The sequence below is a fragment of the Bos javanicus genome, chromosome 4, assembly GCF_032452875.1.
Source record: "Bos javanicus breed banteng chromosome 4, ARS-OSU_banteng_1.0, whole genome shotgun sequence".
Classification (NCBI taxonomy): Eukaryota; Metazoa; Chordata; class Mammalia; order Artiodactyla; family Bovidae; genus Bos; species Bos javanicus.
In genome coordinates this window covers 46,777,625-46,800,358 of record NC_083871.1, presented here as the reverse complement: position 1 = coordinate 46,800,358, position 22,734 = coordinate 46,777,625, and the positions used below count along the sequence as shown (strand labels likewise).

The following is a 22,734-nucleotide window of genomic DNA, read 5'->3' as shown; positions in this document are numbered from 1 at the left end:
ACCTTGTACAGTTGACCCCTGAACAATGAGAGGGTTAGGGGTGCTAAAATGCAGCATGTGTAGTTTTGTAGTACTTACTATTGAAAAAAATTCACACATAAGTGGGCATGCATAGTTCAAATCCATGCTGTTCAAGGGTCAACTGTATCCCTAAATTTAAATTGCAATTATCAATATAAGCACCTGTATTTTATCTTAAAAATAAACAGACAAAACTTATAGTAGACTAGCTTGGTCTACTAAAAAGACATAGGAACACTGAGAAGACCAGTAGGAAGGAACATTACTAACTCTCAGATTCTGGTCTTGAAAACCTATTCTGAGCTTGGGGCACAGAAGTATAAATAAGCCTGAGATATCTTGTCATGCTGATAACTGCAATATGCTGATACTCAATATGTTTAAACCCCTGACTTCTTAAAATTCTTTTCATTATTCTAAAAACAGATAAACACTACAAATCAACAAGCATTTATCCTGCCATTCCTCAGTAAAATATAAAAGAACGGAACAGTTAATACGGGGAAGTTCTACAGAAACAGTCCAGCTAATAAGTGATAAGCAACAGAATTAACACATCACTTAATTTGCAACCAACCCCTAATAAATTAATAGATCTTAAAAATGACTACCAATGGGTCCCATTCATATATTACGTGTCACCTGATAGAATACAGTCTATGTCTATGTCTTACCCCCAAAAAAGGAGGGGGATCTAAATCTAATCACACACTATTTACAGAAATATAGAGAGAAAACTGTTAAATCATGAAAATGGAATTGGTAAACTCACCAGGATAAACAATTCATTCCCTTAAAGAAACAAACTGCAAAGGAGATTGAGGTTGGTGGGGTAAAGAGTATAGGTTTAGATTACTAGAGACTTAAAAGAGATGTATATCAACGATCAATACTTTAAGAAAGGCTGGGGCCTTTCCTGAGGGCTCAGTGGCTAAAGAATCTGCCTGCAATGCAGTAAAAACAGGAGACTCAGGTTCAATTCCTGGGTTGGGAAGATTTCCTGGAGAAAGAAATGGCAACTCACTCCAGTATCCTTGCCTGTAGAGTCCCATGGACAGAGGAGACTGGTGGGCTACAGTCCAATGGGTCACAAAGAGTCAGACACGACTAAGCACGAGCATGAATGGGGGCTTCCCTAGTGGTCCAGTGGTAAAGAATCCGCCTGCCAAGGCAGAGGACACAGGTTTGATCTCTGATCTGGGAAGAGCCTACAAGCTGCAGAGCAACGAAGCCCATGTGCCACAACTATTCAGCCTGAGTTCCAGAGTCCTCGCGCTGCAACTACTGAGCTCATGTGCCACAACTACTGAAGCCCCGACGCCCTAGAGCCTGTGCTCCCAACAAAAGAAGCCTCCACACTGCAACTGAAGAGAAGCCTCTGCTCACCTCAACTAGAGAAAAGCCTATGCAGCAATGAAGACCCAGAATAGCCAAAAATAAATAAATAAATAATGTTTAAAAATAAAAAGTGATCATGGTATCTCCCCTGCCAGGTAAGTATAATATTTATTGTAAGTTTGTCTTTTTCACTTGCATCTCTTTTCTACCTTAATACAGTTTTAACTTATGAGGAATCTATATGTAGCTTGGAATTGAAATGACTTGAATACACACTAATTCCACTTTGATCTGACACCATGAAGTACTAATTAAGTCTCAGGTATTGCCTGTTTCTTAACCCTGAAGTTGAAACTCAATATCAAGAATTTGAAACAAATTAACTTGGGAAGGAATGTAAAGATAACATTGTCTGGTTTGGCCAGAGCATTATTAGTGTGTTAAATAGTAATAAAATTTTTTGATGTGCTGTTTCAGTTTTCAGTAGTGAATAGATGTGTTTATAGAAGATCTTAATAAAACTTGAGACTTATTTGAGTAAAAAAAATAAATAAATAAAAATAAAAAGTGGTTAAATGTAGCAGATTTTGTTGCAAGTATACTAATCGTTTTGTGATTACAGATTTTTGTTAAGAATTCTTTTATCGATACATACTGAAATATATAAACAGAAATATATGTATACTTAAATATATATACGGATACATATGAATGGAATAATATAGTTGAGATTTGCATTAAAATACATGAAGGAGAAAAATTCACAGCAGTGTAAATGAAAAGATTATTGAGAACTTTTGAAGCAGGGTGGTAGAAACATGTGGGTTCCTTATACCAGTACTTTTATATAGGTTTGAAATGTCCATTTAAAAAGATTTTTTAAAAACACAGAAAAAGAAACGGCAAGAAAACACATTATTGCCAATAGGTGGAATAATAGTATAAGCCCTACAAAACTGTGTATTAGAAGGGAAGGCCATTGTAATAACTTTTTAACATAATGTGCAGTCCACTGAAAAAAGATGTTACTTAGAAAATGCACTAGGATTTTATGCATTATTAAAAACCCTAGATAGAAAATAAACCATGACACATTATCAATGGAAAGATTCTTCCTGATTTTAGGGATGTCAGAATGAAAACAAACAAAACCCCAAATCATAAAAATGAAGCCCATATTAACACAGTATCCACTAATTGCTTAATCTAGAATTCATATATAAACTTCTAGTAACTAAAGATTACCTCGGTAAAATTACTGGCAGTTTTACTACATGCACAACTTACCTAGGCTGACAACGTTCACAAAGATATGTATCAGGAATATGCTGCCTGTCAATCCCCATGCAGTCAATATGTTGCCAAACACTTTAAAAAGGAAGGGGGGAAAAAAAGCAGAACATACAAAATATTATTAAAATCATACTTAAATTAAGATTTGACATTCTATTTAACTATCACTTAATAAGTGCCTATTTTGAGTTTAGTAGTATAAAAGGTAATGTGAAGAATTCATAGAAATATGTCCTCGGGAAGATAAAACTTTGAGATGTAAAAGTAAGAGGACAAATATGGGATATCATCTACATGATACAAATTTCTAAAGCAAATATAATATTAAAATGTAAAAGGTACATATTTTATTACAAATCACAAGCTGCAGATATCCACACTATTTGGTATTAATGGGAAAAGCATCCTGGAGAATAATGGGACTTGAAGAGAACCTCACATGGGAAATTATGAAGACAGAAATGTCACATAGCAACATTTTCTCAAGTAGATGGATATAGAGAGCAACAGTCAGAGGCAGTTAATGTATTTGAAGAATGTTCGTTTTGAGAAACAGAGGGGAATAAAATTCAATTAGTAAAGTGTATTTACAGTATATAGAACCTGGAATGTCAAAGTGTGTGTAGCACTCCTCTAACTGGCAACAGGTAACAACCAGAGGTTGTTTTGATGGTATATAGTATTTAAAAAAATTTAAAAAACTGAAAGTATAAAAATCAACTAAAAGGCTTTTCCAACATTCCAGATCTAAGTTAAAGAACCGAAAGAACTAGAATGATGGCAGAGAAGATGAAGTTAAAGAATCCAAGAGTCATTCCATGAAGATAGAGACTAAATTTATTATGAACTCTATTTTTAAGAGTAATACATGGAGCAGCTTGAGGCAGACTTCTCAAGTTTGAGGCTATTTTATGGCCAAAACTTTAATTGGTCTATAGCTGATATATATGCCTGTTCTAAAAATAATCTTATTCCTTATACAGTAATGAGCTACTTTTAATATATATAATTTATACATAAAAGCTACTAAGTTAACTGCTATGATCTTGCTCTTTCTTAACTGAGGATGTTGGGACAAGAATTGGTAGAATGTAAAGATAACTGTCTATATATCAAAGATGATAGGGGAAAAAAGTTTAAAAGAAAAGCAAAGCACTTGATGAGAGTTAGGATAACAAATTATGTTAAATTTGGGGGGTAAGTAATTGTGTCATGGAGACAATAGAAGAAATAAAACTAGGAAATGAATAAATATCAGAGCTCTAGTTGGCAAACTTGAAAGAGAGTATGGGCAGCAGCTACATGAAAATACATAGAGCCAATGTAAAACAAGAATAGAGGAAAAAAGATTAAGCCTGGTAGTATATATTATACTCCAGGTTAAGCAGTAGAAAAGTAGAATAACAAAAAATTCATAACAAATAGACCAGTTGCTAAAAAGCAAATACCTTGAATAATCCAATATATGTGAACTGGTCCTTCAAGAGTTTGTAGATAGGTATAAATCCTAAGAACTATTTCACTATTTTCTAATAGATATAATTATATATTATATATAGATCATTGCAATTAATCAAAAGAAAAACACTTTAGATTATGCATTAGAATAAAAATACTGTCAAATGGTATATAATTTATCACATAAGACAAAAATCAGCTATGAGATATTTTATATGATTGGTTAAAATATGAATTGAGAGTTGCTAAGTAATTAAAAAATAATGAGGAAAACAAGTTACCAGTGAAGTTATGTTCTTTGATTTTAAATTTACCTCCTGAATTAACTTACTGAGGTGATTGCTCATGGTAATAGTATGTACCATAAGTTTAGTTGTTAATTTGAAAAAGTATCACAATATAGTATTATTATTAAAATTAACTCAAAGTATTAATATTACAACTTTCCATAAAAATAACATCAAATTTCACATTTCACTTAAGACTAATTTTCCCCATTTTTGGCAAAGGTAAATCACCTTTTTGAAATATAACCCTAACTGCATGTTTGTATCAATTACATCTCACTCCTAATCACCTAACTTAACAGATGGGAACAGATTACAAATAATGCAAAGTAATTTATATTTGGCTCAACAAGGCCAAATATTATACTCACATTCAAATATGAATACTATTTCAAATAAAATAATGAAGCTATGCCTTAAGGACCAGATCCAGGATATTCTGAAAACTATCAAACTTTCTTACCCCCTACAGTGCTTAAATACTGCTTAAATACTCTCTGCTTCCCAGCCTATGCAGGGGATGGACTCAGTAACTTTCAGGTTGAAATCCTACTATTCCCTCTCCATCCTCCCCAACTCCCTCCCACCAGAAAAAAAGATAAAGAAAGAAAACAAAACCCCACTTTCTGTCCCAATCACACCTTCTCTAGGGGAGGAGGCCTTTCTTGGTGGTTGAACCAGGGTTGGGGGAGGGGAGACTGTGGTTCTGGTTCAAGGAGACTCCAGAGTGCTGCAAGGTTCAAGTCAAAAGGAGGTGAGAGAGTCAGGTCAAACAAACATCAATCAAATGTATAATTCCCCCAAACTGGAAAATCACAGTTGACTATACAGCACAAATAATTCCAAAGGAAATACACAGGACTCAATTCTCCTCTCATTTGTATCTTGTCTACTTTATGTAGTGTATTACTATTGAATGAGTGAAAAGAGAGGTGTGATTCTGTATACAGTTTAGAACTGATTGCCTATTACTCAATTAACAAGGATTTCCAAAAAAACTCTTAAGATAGTTTTTTTTTTCTTTCTTTCTTTCCCATAGGGGCACTTTCTAGGAGCAAAACAGATTGCAATGATAGTAGCAGAAGGATCACTTTAAAAATTCATTTATCAGTTCCTTTCAAAGCAACTTTAATTATCTTTTCCAACATTAACAATCACAAACATTAGGAGCATTCAAGAAAACAAGCAAACAGCATGAAATATTTTACCTGCATTTGTCACAACAGATCATGTATCCATCATCATGTGTAAAACCACATATGCACCTGGTTACATCAGTACCATAACTTCCATCCTCAGATGTGCTGATCGTAGTAGCACTGGAAGTTTCATCAAAATTAGGAGTGGTAAAGATGCTTACTTCATTTTTGCTAATAAGAACTGATGGAGGAGGGGAAGCTGGAGGTGTTGGAGGAGGACGAGCACCATAATTATGGTCCTGGATAATTAAACACAAACACAGCACAATGTAATTTCAGTAACAGTATGATCTAAGCAACTTAAATAAAATTCAGTCTTTAACCTATTTGAGAGAGATGAGATTGGCCCATTTCTTCCTTAATATCTTTAAAATAGTGACTTGCTGAAACTAAATTTTAAACCATAATAAATGAAAATATCTACCTACAACCTTGGTCATCTTCACAATACAAGATGTGAGAATAGTGATGGTTAAAAAAAATAAACACAAAACCCTTAGAAAATAGAGGCCAAAGAATAACAAAAACAATTACAAAAGACATATTGTCACTAGACAGTATACAATAGGGATTTTTAAAGTTTGGGTATTTTTTATTCTGGTCCAAGTGGTAAAAATTTCTTTTTTTTTTATATTTTATTTTGTTTTTTAACTTTACAATATTGTATTGTTTTTGCCATATATCAACATGCATCCGCCACAGATATACATGTGTTCCCCATCCTGAACCCTCCTCCCTCCCCGTACCATCCCTCTGGGTCGTCGCAGTGCACCAGCCCCAAGCATCCAGTATTGTGCGTTGAACCTGGACTGGCGACTCGTTTCATATATGATATTATACATGTTTCAATGCCATTCTCCCAAATCATCCCACCAGTCCAAAAGACTGTTCTAAAAATTTCTGATAATGGCAACTCGATAATACCACAAATGTGTTCAGTTCTGCAGCTGTTTCAGTCTATACTCTGCCTCTTACTAGCTATGCAACACTCGATAAGTTAACTTAGATAAGCTTTCATTTTCTCAGCTATGAAATGGGGATGAAAATTATACCTATGAGGTTGTTTTTGAAAATTAGATAATATATGTAAAAATACATATTAGTCAAGCTAATATATATATATATATATATCAAAAAATATATATATATGTCAAGCTCAGCACAGAGCTTGACATATAAGAGCTAAATCAGTGGTAACTATATAATTTATCATATAAATTACTATATAATTTAAAATCAACAGTAGATAGTATAATTCTACCTACAATCTTTTTATAGAGAAGGTAAAGAATTATAACACAACTAGTAAAAGCATAAAAAGCAAAATAATAATACTATAAAAATTTCTAAGGAATTCCTCTTATAGAATTTTAATCCCTTGAATAAATATAATTAGATCAATGACAAATTAAACTACAAATTATATACCTAATTGTTTAGATAGTATAAAAAGTCTGCATTTTAAATATTCAGTTTTAGGCATAACACCACATATATCAACTTTCAACTTTTAGATGTAAAAAATACAGATTTATATACAGATATAAAAAAACCTTCCAAAGAAATGTTTGACACTTACCGCATAGGGCAAACCAATGTAACTGTGTGAATGATGCGAGCTGCTGGTATATAACTGGTGGGGATAACTGTTGGATTTCTCAACTACCACAGGGCTAGCTTCTACGGATTCTGGTCTGGAAGGAAAAACATTGCATCAAAGAGAATTCCACTCTAACACTTACTATATTGGCTATACAAATAAAATGTCTTTAAAATGTCTAAAACATAGACACCCTGCAGATATGACATACCCTATCTAGAGTCCATGATATAAAAAAAACTTTTAGTTAAGTACAATAAATGTCCCATCTTCAAACTCTGATATAGTTTCCCTATCACTGAAAAAATTACTAGACATTAAAAATCACTTAATGTACTCAGTGGCACTGGGGACACTATGCACAGGGGTGGACAAAAGTGGTAGAAATAATTTAAACAAGACTGAGGACATACTGAATCCACATGCATGGACCCCAATTTGAATGTGAAGTATACATTTCAATGTTCAAAGCTTTATGTGTGTGTTACTATGTCAAGATATAACAAAGTCTTGGAACTATCAGAAAAGCTAAGGAAAGGAAACCTTACAATGAACCAAGACTCGCTTATGAAAAAAAATGCAACCAGTAGCTGTGGTAGTGTCAGATTAGCAGTTCTGGCCTCATAATGACTAACTGATGATGAGCTCACCAACCACTGACAGTAACAACTCACCTACTATGGTTGACTTCTAAGTTCCCTGGTCTAGCATTTTATGTACATCACCTGCCCAGATTCTTCACTTGTATCAATCCTCCTGGAGCCCTCATCTGACAATTCCTATTGATCAATGTGGCAGTGAACCTACTTCTGAGGGCAATTCACACTGAAATTAATTTCTCCCTTGCACAAACACAACATGACTTATTTCCATGCCTTTATTCTTACCAAGCCACTGTTTGAGATGATTTTTTCAAAACCTTTATCAAACCTCTTAATCAAAACCTTTCCTTAGAATTTAATACTATTTGAATTCTTCATGGTTTAAGGCTGCTTAACGCAGTTACAATCTAACTGGTCAAATTTCTGTTGTCAACTACTTCTCTCCTCAACTCATCCCTTAAGCAAATTCTCAGTTTTGCTCTAAGTGACTATTACTTGGGATCCAGTGTGCTACAATCAGGAGAGAGAGAGAGACATAAACTAAGGTCAAGCAGTTCTGAAGGAGATTATAAAAGAAGAGTCTCCAAAATATTCTGAATCTTTAGAAAACCAGTACTCACCTAATAGCTATGCTGTGATGTTAAAAACTGACTTGTTTAATCTTTTAAAGAGACATGTGTTTAATTCCAAAATTAATTCACGTTTACTGTACAAACTTTAAAAGAGACATAACAAGAAAGTGAAAGATCATGTCTTCATCCAAACCTGATAGACCCATGTTAAGATGCTTTGTATCCTCCTCTATATTTGTCTATCCATAAACACATCTCACCGTTTTTTAAAAATGAGAATATACAATATGTATTCCCAATTTGGTGCTTCCCTGATGGCTTGTGTGTGCGCTCAGTTGCTTCAGTCATGTCCAACTGTTTGTGACCCTGTGGACTGTAGCCTGCCAGGCTCCTCTGTCTGTGGAATTCTTCAGGCAAGAAGACTGGAGCAGGTTGCCATGCCCTCCTCTCCAGGGGATCTTCCATACCCAGGGACTGAACCCACATTTCTTAAGTCTCCTACATTAGCAGGCAGGTTCTTTATGGCTAGCATCATCTCGGAAGAATTCACCTGCCAATGCGGTAGACCCGGGTTTTATCATTGGGTGGAGAAGATCCCCTGGAGAAGGAAATGGCAACCCACTCCAGTATTCTTGCCTGGAGAACTCCATGGACAGAGGAGCCTGGCCAACTACAGCCCATGGGGTCCCAAAGAGTCAGACACAACTTAGCGGTTAAACAACAACAAATTCACAATTTGCTTTTTCAACCTTCCAATGTTAACACATAGTGCTGTCTTATTTTTTATAACTGCTTATTTCATTATATGAATGTACTATAGTTTATTTAATAAATTCCCTACTGGATGTTTATATTGTTCCTATTCTTCAGTGTTAAGGCATCATTGCAATTGTATACTGTTCTATATATAATTTTCTGTTTATATAATGGTATTTCTACAACATGGATTCCTTGAGGCAGACATACTGAACAAAAGGATAAAATTCACATAAAATGAATAGATAAACTGCTTTGATTACAATATAGATTCCTTTCAAATTATTTTAAAAATACACAGCAGGAGGACTTCCCTGGTAGTCCACTGGTTAAGAATCCACCTGGCAATACACAGGATACCAGTTTGATATCTGATCACAGAACTAAGATCCTATAGGCTCCAGAGCAACTAAACCTGACTGCCTCAACTACTGAACTCATGTGCTCTGGGCCCATGCATCACAACTAGAGAATCTGTGTGCCACAGTGAAAGAGCCAATGCAGCCAAGTAAATAAATACATATTTTTAAAAATACAGACTGCGACAGCAACCATGTCTGGTCGTGGGAAGGGTGGCAAAGGCCTCGGCAAGGGGGGTGCTAAGCGCCATCGCAATTAAAAAAAAAAAAAAGAAAAAAAAAAATACATAGAGGGAAAAAGTAGAGTTTTAGCAATTCCTGATTATTAGAGCAACATGTAAGAATTATGGCCATTATAGAAAGAATCACTTTTAGGGATTTAGAATGTGGCAAGAAATTTGTATTTTGGAGTAGATAACGGGTGTGAATTAAACAAGACTTTCAGCCCAAATACAGATAAACTCAAGCACGTAAACAAGCCACAAATCCTTTGCATAACCTCATGATTCAAATTAAAGCTATACAGTACTATTCACAATTGCTAAGACATGGAAACAACCTATATGTCCATTGACAGATGAAAGGGTAAAGAAGATGTGGCACATATTATACAATGGAATACAACTCAGCCATAAAAAAGAATGAAATAAACTATTCGCAATGACATGGATATAACTAGAGATTATCATACTAAGTGAAGTAAGTCAGACAGAGAAAGACAAATAATGCATGGGGTCACTTATATGTGGAATTTAAAACATGGCACAAATAAACCTATCTATAAAATAGAAGCAGACTCACAGACATAGACAACAGACTGGTTGTCAGAGGGGGAGGGAAAGAGAGAGGGATAGACTGGAAGTTTGAGGTTAGTAGATGCAAAGTACGACCCAGAGGGATGGTATGGGGAGGGAGGAGGGAGGAGGGAGGAGGGTTCAGGATGGGGAGCACATGTATACCTGTGATGGATTCATTTTGATATTTGGCAAAACTAATACAATTACGTAAAGTTTAAAAATAAAATAAAATTTAAAAAAATAAAATAAAATGGATAAATAACAACATCCTCCTCTATAGCACTTAGAACTATATCCAATCTCCTGGGATAAACCATAATGGAGAAGAACACAAAAATGAATGCATATGTGTATAACTAAGCCACTTTGCTGTACAGCAGAAATTAGCACAACACTGTAAATCAACTATACTTTAATATTTAAAAAAAAAAATAAAGCTCTAAGTACTGAAAAGTTGGCAATGCAAGAAGGCAGAAACACTTCATCAAGATCTTCATTTCTATGCTGATACTTACTAAGAGTAATTTTAAAAGGCAACAATGTAAAAAGAAATGGGTTGACACAGTTTAAGAATTTTCCTGAACTGTAAGATAGTATTTAACAGAAAACGAAAACAAAAAATAGGGCACCAGACATTCTTAGAAATGTTCTTTAAAAAGTCCCATGGTGCTAAATATCCTCAAAGCACACAGTAAATCTGAAAACAACTTTGTGACAAATACCAACAGTCAAACATCCTTTAGATCCAGTAACCCCGTTACTGGAAATTTATTTTAATAAGATTAATTTCCACTAATCAATTACTCACAGAATTGAGATGTTCTTTGTAATTCTATTCCTAAAACCAGGTATACAAGTAGAAATTATTTAAATGTCCAACTAGTAGAAAATGATTAAATTTGAGCAAACCTACTATATTTACACAAGGACAATGCACAGCAAGAACTCACAGTAAACAAAAATTACTACATTATGGTTATGGGAGCTTTCTCAAAATCTCCTGGAACATTAACACAAAGCTTTAATAATTTTTTTATACTGCATGGCTAAAGAGATAATATACAACAGGTTTTTGTGTAAATAGTTGTTACAAGTTTTGCCAAGAGAACACACTGATCATAGCAATACCCTCTTCCAACAAAACAAGAGACGATTCTACACATGGACATCACAGGTCGTCAATAATGAAATCAGATTGATTATATTCTTTGCAGCTGAAGATGGAGAAGCTCTATAGAGTCAGCAAAAACAAGACCTGAGCTGACTGTGGCTCAGATCATGAACCCCTTATTGGAAAATTCAAACTTAAATAGAAGAAAGTAGGGAAAACCACTAGGCCATTCAAATATTACCTAAATCAAATCCCTTACAATTATACAGTTGAAGGGACAAATAGATTCAAGGGATTACATCTGACAGAGTGCCTGAAGAACTGTGGACGGAGGTTCGTAACATGGTACAGAAGACAGTGATCAAAACTATCAAGAGAAATAAATGCAAATAGCTTAGAAAAGAAGAGAAGCAAAAGGCAAGCAAGAAAAGGAAAGATAAACCCATTAGAATACAGGGTTCCAAAGAATAGCAAGGAGAGATAAGAAAGCCTTCCTCAGTGACCAATGCAAAGGAACAGAAAAACAAAAGAATGGGAAAGACAAGAGATCTCTTAAAAACTAGTTACCAAGGGAACATTTCATGCAAAGATGGGCACAATAAAGGACGGAAATGGTATGGACTTAACAGTAACAGAAGATAATAAGAAGAGGTGAAAAGAATAGACAGAAGAACTATACAAAAGCAATCTTAACGACCCAGATAACCATGATGGTGTCATTACCCACCTAGAGCCAGACATCATGGAGTGTGAAATCAAGAGGGCTTTAGGAACACGAACAAAGCTAGGAAAGGTGATAGAATTCCAGCTGAGCTTTTTCAAATCCTAAAAGATGATGTTGTGAAAGTGCTGCATTCAATAGGCCAGAAAATTTGGAAAACTCAACAGTGGCCATAGGACTGGAAAAGGTCAGTTTTCATTCCAATCCCAAAGAAGGGCAATCCTCAAACTACCACACAATTGCACTCATTTCACGTGCTAGCAAAGTAATGCTCAAAATTCTCCAAGCTAGGCTTCAACAGTATGTGAACCGAGAACTTCCAGATGTTCAAGCTGGATTTAGAAAAGGCAGAGGAACCAGAAATCAAATTGCCAACATCTGCTGGATCATAGAAAAAGCAAGAGAATTTCAGAAAAACCTCTACTTCTACTTCACTGAGTATGCTTTATAAAGCCTTTGACTGTGGGGAACACAATGAACTGTGGGAAATTCTTAAAGCCATGGGAATACCAGACCACCTCACCTGCCTCCTGAGAAACTTGTATGCAGATCAAGAAGCAACAGTTAGAACCGGACATGGAACAACAGACTGGTTCCAAATTGGGCAAGGAGTACGTCAATGCTGTATAGTGTCACCCTGCTTATTTAACTTATATGCAGAGTATATCATGCGAAATGCCTGTTTGGATGACTCACAAGCTGGAATGAAGATTGTTGGAAGAAACATTAATAACCTCAGATATGTAGATGACACCACCCTTATATCAGAAAGCAAAGAGGAACTAAAGAGCCTCTTGATGAAGGTCAAAGAAGAGAGTGAAAAGGTTGGCTTAAAACTGAACATTCAAAAAACAAAGATCATGGCATCCGGTCCCATCACTTCTGGCAAACAGATGGGAAAACAATGGAAACAGTGACAGGCTTTATTTTCTTGGGCTCCAAAATCACTGCAGATGGTCACTGCAGCCTCGAAATTAAAAGATGCTTGCTCCTTGGAAGAAAACCTATGATATAAAAAGTTGTTTAATGCTAACGTCTTTGCCAACAAAGGTCCGTATAATCAAAGCTATGGTTTTTCTAGTAGTTCTGTATGGACGTGAGAGTTGGACCATAAGGAAGGCTGAGTGCTGAAGAATTTATGCTTTTGAACTGCGGTGTTGGAGAAGGCTCTTGAGTCCCTTGGACTGTAAGGAGATCAAACCAGTCAATTATAAAGGAAATCAATCCTGAATATTCATTGGAAGGCCTGATGCTGAAGCTCCAATACTTTGGCCACCTGATATGAAGACCCAACTCATTAAAAAATTGATGCTGGGAAAGATTGAAGGCAGAAAGAGACGAGGACAAGATGGTTGGATGGCATCACTGACTCAATGGACAGGAGTCTGAGTAAACTCTGGGAGATGGTGAAGGACGGGAGCCTGGCATGCTACAGTCCGTGGTGTCACAAAGAGTCAGACGTGACTGAGTGACTAAACAGCAACAATAATTTCTAGTTGTTACATGATATCCTGAACTTCTTTGAGTTGACTTTTCCACTTAAGACTGTTCAGAATTCTGAAATAAACTTTTTATTTGACTATTTAGCCACACACAGCTTGAGTCATCTCCAAGGGCTTGTTTTTGATTTATAGCACATTACTAAAGAGCTTCCAAAAAGACACCTTTACATAGACTCTAGAGTTGAGAAAATAAAATTGTATTTTAAACTCCTACTCTTAACTGTGAGATTTGCGAACTTAATATTCATTGGTTTAAGATAATATGATTTAAATTTCCTAGTTAAAATCTATCACTTAAAAAAATACCATCACTTGTTAAAATTTTTATACTGGAGAACTTTATATCCCTCCTACTCCTATATTTTGTCTCAATGTATTCTATCATGGTCAGTACTCAGTCACTCAAATAATACAGCAAATTTCAATCTCTGTCTTGTTGCTGTTTTAATTCTGCTAGTTTCCAGCTGCCTGAATTAGGCACTAACCAGAACTGTTAAACAACAAAGAATCTGCCTGCAATGTGGAAGACCTGGGTTCCATTCCTGGGTCAGGAACATCCCCTGGAGAAGGGCATGGCAACCCACTCCAGAATTCTTGCCTGGAGAATCCCATGGACAGAGGAGCCTGTGGCTACAGTTCATGGGGTTGCAAAGAGTTGGACACGACTGAGTGACTAACACTTTCACTTGAAGTAGGCACTACCTGGAACTGTTACTTTAAAGAACTATACCATTCAACTTATTGAAATCACATTATTATTTTTTACATATAGGGGCATTCTGTTCAACTCTATAGTCCCTTATATCTGTCTACCATGAAGAGGCTATAAAAATTTTGTAGCCTTAGTTCTACCTCTCCTAAACAAATGAAATAGAATTAACTTAAGATAACGAGCATTCAACAATCATTTGTATGTAGTAAGTTTCAGGGTTCACAAAGAGACCTTCAAGCCTTATGATTCATGTCTTACTACTGTTTCCAAACTTTTTCATCCTCTCAGACAGACACCTTGTTCTCAAATCTCTTACCTTCTCCAGGTCCAGTCGCCTGGTAACCTTTACTATTTATCTCTATTTGCCCATTCTAGAAAACTTACATCAGTTCAGTTGCTCAGTCATGTCCAACTCTTCGTAGCATACATAACTCTTCGCAACATAAGACAATGTACACAAATGGAATCATAAAATGTTTGTCATTTTATGTCTGTTTTATTTTACTTAGCATAGCATTTTCCAGTTTCGTTCATTTTACACCATGTTTCAGAATTCTATTCTTTTTTATGGCTAATATTCCATTGTATAGATGGGCCACATTTTTGATTTGTCCATTCATCTGTTGATGGACACTTGAGATGTTAGACCTTTTGTCTAACATAGACATTTTGTCTATTGCGAGTAATGCTGTTATGGATATTGGTATACAAATATCTGTTTTGAGCCTTTGATTTCAATTCTTTTTCTGGGCCATAAGGTAATTCTGTTTAACATTTTGAGAAAGTACCAAACTGTTTCCCATTTTTTTTAATGCCTTAATCTCCTTTTTAAATTTTTCTTTTCCCTATCTCCTAAATGTTTGTTTTCTAGGTGTCTGTACTTTATACCTTGGAGGTTTCATCCACTACTATAGTTTTCACCATTTCCTATGTGTTCATGACTTCCAAATCATCCTTAATCTAATTCTATTTCATTAGCTCCACCCAAATAGCTCTCCATATTACTAGACCTCTTAATTTAGATGTCTCATGACTATAAAGTAGATGTTTGTTGTAGAAAGCCCTTTTTTACATCCCAGATTTTGGAATTTAAAATTAAACCAGGGACTTCCCTGATGGTCCAGTGGCTAAGACTGGGCGCTTCCAATGCAGGGGGCGTGGGTTCAATCCCTTCTTGGGGAACTAAGATCCCACATGCCGTGCAGTGCAGCCAAAAAAAAAAAAAGAATTAAATTAAATTTAGAGCTGGAGCCAACCAACTTTTTCTGTGAAGAACCAGAGAGTAAATATATTCAGGACCTCAAACAATATGGTTTCTGTTGCAACTTCTCAGCTCTATTGTACCTGGAAAGCCAGAAACTATAATTAAACAAGTGGGCATGACTGAGTCTCAATAAAATCTTATTCACAAGAATCAGGCAGCAGGCTGGGTTTGGCTCAGTAATCCTAGTTTGCTGACTGCTTGTTTAGAGAAAGCAAATTTGGGGGAGGAACTGATTGTAATAGAGTACCATTTTTCTCTGATTTCAATGGCTTTAGCAAGTGCTACTAGTGTAACAGTATAACTTTCTTTGAAAATGTAACATCAACTCAACAGGAATTTCTTTTTACTTTATTAATAAATAATTATTGAGGGTTTATTATATACCAGCTACTGTTTTAGGTACTGGGAACACAATTCCATATCTAAAATCTACTATTTACATTTAAATTGTTTTTCTTTTATAAAAATGGAAAAATGCCACTTTGTATTACAACCCTATTCTTCCACTTGCTCTCTGGACCTTATCCCTTCTCACATTTTCAAGATCTGTACACTTTACTCTTGCTGGCAACTATTCCTTGTGTCTTACATCTTTAGTCTACCTCTATATTAGATCACTGCTGTCTTATTATTCCATTAAAAAAAAAAAACTCCTGCCCCCTTTCATTTGTCATTTCTCTGTTCCTCTTTTTAGAAAACTCCTTAAAAGAGTTGTTTGTGCTCAACATCAGGCTGCACAACACCACAATAACTATCCATATTGTCAAACTAATTGGTAATTGTAGTTTACATAGACTTTTCAGCATGTGATGTAAATGTTCCCTTCCTAAAAAGACTTAACTTTGCTAGCTTTCTAGATCGGAGAAGGCATTGGCACCCCACTCCAGTACTCTTGCCTGGAAAATCCCATGGACGGAGGAGCCTTGTGGGCTGCAGTCCATGGGGTCGCTAAGAGTTGGACAGGACTTAGCGATTTCACTTTCACTTTTCACTTTCATGCATTGGAGAAGGAAATGGCAACCCACTCCAGTATTCTTGCCTGGAGAATCCCAGGGACGGGGGAGCCTGGTGGGCTGCCATCTATGGGGTCGCACAGAGTAGGACACGACTGAAGCGACTTAGCAGCAGCAGCAGCAGCTTTCTAGATACCACACTTAACTGGCCACTCTATCTCATTTTTGCTTGATTTTCTTTTCTGCCCATGTTTTCTCTTTTTCCCTGGCTCATCTTTTTCTTTAAACAACTCTCCATCCAGTTACTTAATCCAAAACCATAAAGTATCATTCTTGATTATTCATTTGCCCTCACCCACCACATCTAATTCTTTGATCAATTCTGGCTCTTCTTCCAATATACATTTACAATCAGTACACTTCTCTCCCTAGTCCAAGTCTTTGTCATCTCTTGCCTGGACATTGCAGTAACACTATGAATGTACTGAATGCTACTGAATTGTACACTTAAAACTAGTTAAAACGGTAAACTTTATGTTATGTATATTTTACTACAATTTTTTAAAAGAAAGAAAGAAAACGACAAAAGGCTAGTTTCACTAAAGCCAAAGGTACAGAGAATCAAGAGTAATAAATCCTCTTGAGACAACAAACAATATGAGGCCTGAAAACTATGCATTAGCTTCAACATGCCAGTAGTATGGTCAAAGTAAAAGTCAACTTGTATGGAGCAGCTGGAAGAAGAGTGAAGGACACAAGCGTTCAAGGATCTGAATAGACTGACAATTCAGACAGTGCCCAAGGAACCAAAAGAATGACAGGTGGAGATAATACTGATACAGGGTCAAGATTTAATCTGAAATAGCCACTCTCAGAACCTACCTCTGACCCTGTGAGGTGATACTGGGTGTTAGAAAAGGTAAAATGCTGTTGCTAAGACTCGTTTAGTGGAGCAGGTAGAGCAAAGATGTAGTGGGGATACTTTGCAAATGGCTCCAAGGGAGTGGTAGAATATGGATTTCTTTCCCTCAGATTGGAAGTAGTTTTGTTCTGGCCTAGAATTAGTGGTAATAGATCTGCTTCTGCTGAGTCTATACAGGTGTAATGTGGAGGGCAATTCTTGGATTCCCAGACAATGCTACCATGAAGCAAGGGGTGGAGTAGCAGTCGCTGAGTTTTGCTTGTTGTGACACGGAGTATAGTAGGACAGAACTATTCAGGGAAACAGTACCTGCTGCTCCAAAGTGATATTCAGGAACTGTTCTAGAAGGTATTTTAAAAATCACATTGTTCAACCTCCAGTATTACACACCAGGAGTTGACTGATCTAAGTACCACAAACTGATTATCATTAAGTCACTGTATAGTCATGAGACATGAAACATAAGCTCTCTGGATCTCAGATTCCACATTTACAAAATCAAGTCTTAATTCTAAGTCACATGGCATTATAATAACAAAGTAAATACTAAAGCCTAGATCTCTTAGGTTGGTCTAGTACTATTTCTATCAAACTGCATTATCCCCACTTCCTGTGAGATTTATCAGAGTGCTATTTTTTCTATGGATTAATGACCTAATGATGTAAACAGCTTTACCTCATTTCTGTATTACAAAATGGTTCCATGTATTATTTTATTAGAGTTACACAAAGCCTGATTTCTGGTAATTCTGAATCTATACCACTTTAACTGTCATTACTTCATAAACTTTACAAATACGGAGAACACATTTGGGCATTAAAATTTAAATTATTTATGTAACATTTCCATTCTTAAAAATGAAAAAAGGTTATTTTCAAATGTGTTACAGTCCTATATTATTGTTGAAAAACTCAAAAAGCAGAACAACTACCATTTTGTTTGCAGTAATCTACCTGATGTTGCCACATTTTCCTGGAACCACTTTACAAATTTAAAATTGTATTTGTTTATACCAAAATATCCTTATTCTTTAAAAAGCCATCATAAATTATCATTCATTATATATTTTAGTGTAGACATTTAAGCAGTCAGGTGAATTGAAGATCTAAACAGAGAGAAACACTAATCATAAAATGAAGAGAGGAATTGAGAGAAAAAGAATAGGCTAGAATGATTGATTAAATAAGCTCTGATTCCTCCTGAAACTGGACTTTTATGATTTCCTTTTTCCTCATCAAAATTTTAATTTCTTCCCTATATAAACCTTCAAAATACAGTTGTATTTTAAGGAGAAGTTTATATGAGTATTTTAAGTGAAACCTCTAGTTTTTCTTTCAATGTTAAAACATTCGGTAACGTCTAGACACTTGGGTATCAGTAACTGCACATGGATAGAATGGCTCCCTGTTACAGTAATGAATATAAAAGATATCCTCATGGATATCCTCATGGATAGTTCTCACTATGCTCCTTCAGATTTGTGATCAAAACATTTCTATCATTCTTGTTACACCTAACACTTTTTAAAGATATATTAAAATTAAACACATTACAATGGCATAAAAGAAAAATTTTTAAATGGAGAGATTTGGTGTGACAACTGTCCGCAGTTTACCACATGTGGCATTTTACTTCATTTAACTCATCAATTAACAAAACTTAGCTCTTTTGATCGATGTGGCAAATGGATCTGGAGCCAAGCAGCCCTGGAATTAACTCTTTATTTTTTATTAACTAACTATGTGGCCTTAGGGAAGTCTCTTAATCTCCTTGAGCTGCATTTCTTTTGTAAAATGGGAATAATAGCTGCTTACACACTATGTTACAGACAAGAAAAAAAACTAGAGAAAAACTTCATTATTAAGTATAAAGCAAATGAGAAATTTCAACAGTTCTAAACAATGCTAAGAACAGTATTTCAAAACATTCTTTTGAGTATTAAAACAAATCACATTTAAATGAAAGCACTTCTAAATTAGGATAAGTAAATTAACACTTTTAAGGGCAGCAGAAAGTATTAGTTTCTTGACAAATAAAAAGCGTAAAGAAATCATGAACAGAAACATTAAATACTAGTGGAACACAAGTAAAAAGCTACTGAAAACATTTCATTATACATTAAACATTTTAGTATCTTTAATTACATAAATTCAGACTACAAGCAGCCAAATATTTCAACAAACTAATAATGAATTCTGTCAGCAGATGGCTCTAGTGACACTGAGATAACCTAATATTAAATACTATAAACAAAATACAGACAGTAAAAATGTACTGAATCTCAGAAATCTGGAGTCAAAAAGAGCCACATTAATACTTCAAGCCCTCTTTTTCAAATGAAGATATCAAAGTCTACAATAATTGTCTTAAGGGCTCACTGGTATATTACTGGCAGAACAAAACTGAAAACCCAGATATCTCCCTTTAGTACTCTTAGTCAACAGAAAGGCATTTACTGTATTCCCAGTTATAGCACTAAAAGCCCTCTTCCAAAGTAATTTACCTGTAACTCAGATACGTCACATTTACTAATTTGTCTACCACATCCAAAAATACACATATTTATCCAAAACCTCATTAGAAAGATTTCTAAAGTAATATTTGGTAGTAAAAATAATGTTAAAAGGAATAGAATGTTAGTAATTATGTTCCCAGTCTCTGAGAATAAAAGTAATTTGATTTTCCTTTTTTAAAAAGACTAGGGAAAAAAAAAAAAAGACTAGGAAAGAATCAGTTTAACACTTCCTATTTAATACCTCTTCCCACTTCTCAGCTCTAGAAGGGTTTCTCACCTTTGCTTCTTTAACCAATTTAGTAATTCAGATAGAATGCCTGACATAAAAGACAGAAGAAGCAGTACAAGAAGTCAATTTATATCAATTAGGATAAAAACATACAATTCTAATAAATGCTGAACTCTGGCTCAACTTTCCTATTTATCTACTGGTAACTGAGTCTAGGTTTTCTTTCATATTCCTTATCTTCAAGCAGAGACCTGAAAATATCTTTGTTATATGCAGTCATTGATTATAATAAATTTACTACCCCTAAGTAAAGCTACTATTTACACAAACCATATATCAAAATAAATTACTTAAGTTATGTAAGTCATTTTTTGTAATAGTACTAGGAAAGAAGCTGTAATAGAAAAGGCCTAAAATTAACACATCAATAAGTTCTGCTTCTGCCATTTAACTGCTCTGTGACTCGTTTCCTCATCTAAAATTTGAAAATAATATCTATCTCATAGTTATATCTTTATTTTTCTTATTCAAAAAGAAATAGATTGTTATGATCTCATAATTTTCATAACTAGCAGAGGCTTCACTGTTCTTTTCTCTTCTGAGATCCTACAGATTGTAATTTAGCCTAGAATTTCTCTATCCAATACAATGGCCTCTAGACATATATGCTATAGAACACTTGAAATACGGCTAGTTTGACCTGAGAGGTTCTGGAAGTATAAAACCAACTTGTGGCAAGGTAATGGGAACAGAAAAAAACAAAATACAAGATTCCTAACTCTGCAGGAAAAGCAAGACAAACCCAAGATGTTTAAAAACTTAGTAATGAGAGGAAAACAAATATGTAACAAAGACTAATGAGTTTTATTTCAGAGACAAGATAATCCAAGAAGAAACGTTACTGAATATGGGAATACTGGACTAGAGTTTAGCAAGTCCATTATTATAGATCCTGAACCAGACCTTCAATTTCCTACTATAAAATGCGACAGATAGCATGTATTCTATCTAGATGAACTGTAAGTGATTAAATAAATTCCCCTTTATAGTCTTAGAAATGAGTATAAATTTGGTTCAGTAAACTAATTCACTCAATAAACAATCAAGTATCTCCTAAACTTTATAGTAGTATAATTTATTAATGATATATTTTAGCAGTATTTTTAAAAAATATAACTAATAGGGACTTCTCTGGTGTGTCCGTTGGCTAAGACTCCACACTATCGATGCAGAGGTTCTGGGTTCAACACTGGTCAGGGAACTAGATCCCACATGCCACAACTAAAAGATGCCACAGACATGGCTACTGAAGACCCTGTGTGCTGCATCGAAAATCAAAGATCCCACATGCCACTATTAAGAGCCAATGCAGCCAAATAAACATTTACATATATATGAAACTAATATATAATTAATAACATCATATAGCTACATGAGTATAACAAAATTCAATACTTTAAAAAAAAATACTGTGGAATAATTATGTAGCTGCACAGGACGTTAACAAAGAAACATATGGGGGAGTCCCATGTGCCCTTTCCCCAGCATCTTGCATCAATAGAAGTACAGTATCTTCTGATTACATATTTGAAATAAAAAGGAAATGTTAATTATATAAAAATTTCTTATGAAAATAGCTCTAAAAGCTTTATATATAGTTTTTAAGTTTGAAAATTTAGCCACAAAAATTCTGATAGTTGTCTCACAGTAGAAATTGGTACCAGCTATACTTTTTGTGTCCACTGAGTAAGGGATACCATACCCAAGGGACACATACTTGTATGTGGAATAGAAAAAAATAATTTCCTAAAACAGAAATGTTCTTTTAAAAAAAACAGTCATTCTGTAATTACCTACAAGTCGATCATTTTCTAATAATAAAAATGTCCATATTTGTACCAGGAAAGATTTGGCTCAACAATATAAATCGTAATTATTCTATAAACACTCTTATAGATGCATTTAATAAAGAACACAGGCAGAAAGCTCTCCCCTAAACTGCTGTCAATATATTATTCATTCTTTTTTAACTGTATAATTAATATGTGGCTTTTATTCTGTTTGTGCATTGCCTTACAACATACATACTAAACATGCAAACAAGACAAAGGAGCATCTCACACTGTATGCTGGACTAATTCCTATTTCATACATAAATAATATTTCATAAATTACATTTTGTAGTAAGTGCTTATGAGGCTAATTTTAAAAAAACTGTCAAGGTGAATTTTTTAGGAAGTAAAAAATCTTTATTACCAATAAATGCCTATAACTATTATCAGATATAGATTTGCATCTATCAGATGCACTAAGAAAAACTGGTACTTTAGTCTGGGACCCACTTGCCTGTCAAGCCCACTTCCAGGTTCTTTTTTCTTCGTTAGGAGTGTCCCTATCTGGGCAGAAGGAATGTCAATCAACAGTCACAAGGGTACCCTTGTTTGGGAATCCCTTATTTTACAACAAAAATAACTTAAACATAGTGCAAAAAAAAAGAGGCGTTTAAAAACTGTAATAATCAT

The 22,734-nt window shown here is 34.9% G+C and overlaps 1 protein-coding gene across 7 annotated transcripts in view; it reads right to left on the bottom strand.

Annotated features, from left to right (window-relative positions):
* KMT2E (lysine methyltransferase 2E (inactive)) overlaps window positions 1-22,734 on the bottom strand; it is a 90,967-nt gene that overhangs the window by 44,765 nt on the left and 23,468 nt on the right. For 6 of the 7 annotated variants that reach the window (XM_061413903.1, XM_061413908.1, XM_061413907.1 and 3 more), the window contains 3 exons: window positions 7,176-7,290; window positions 5,606-5,835; window positions 2,647-2,727 (listed from right to left, as the gene is read on the bottom strand). In XM_061413903.1, coding sequence (XP_061269887.1) covers window positions 2,647-2,727; window positions 5,606-5,835; window positions 7,176-7,290 — 426 coding nt within the window. Of the gene's footprint in view, window positions 1-2,646; window positions 2,728-5,038; window positions 5,128-5,605; window positions 5,836-7,175; window positions 7,291-22,734 lie in introns of those variants that run through there. The other variant, XM_061413909.1, reaches the window with a different exon arrangement.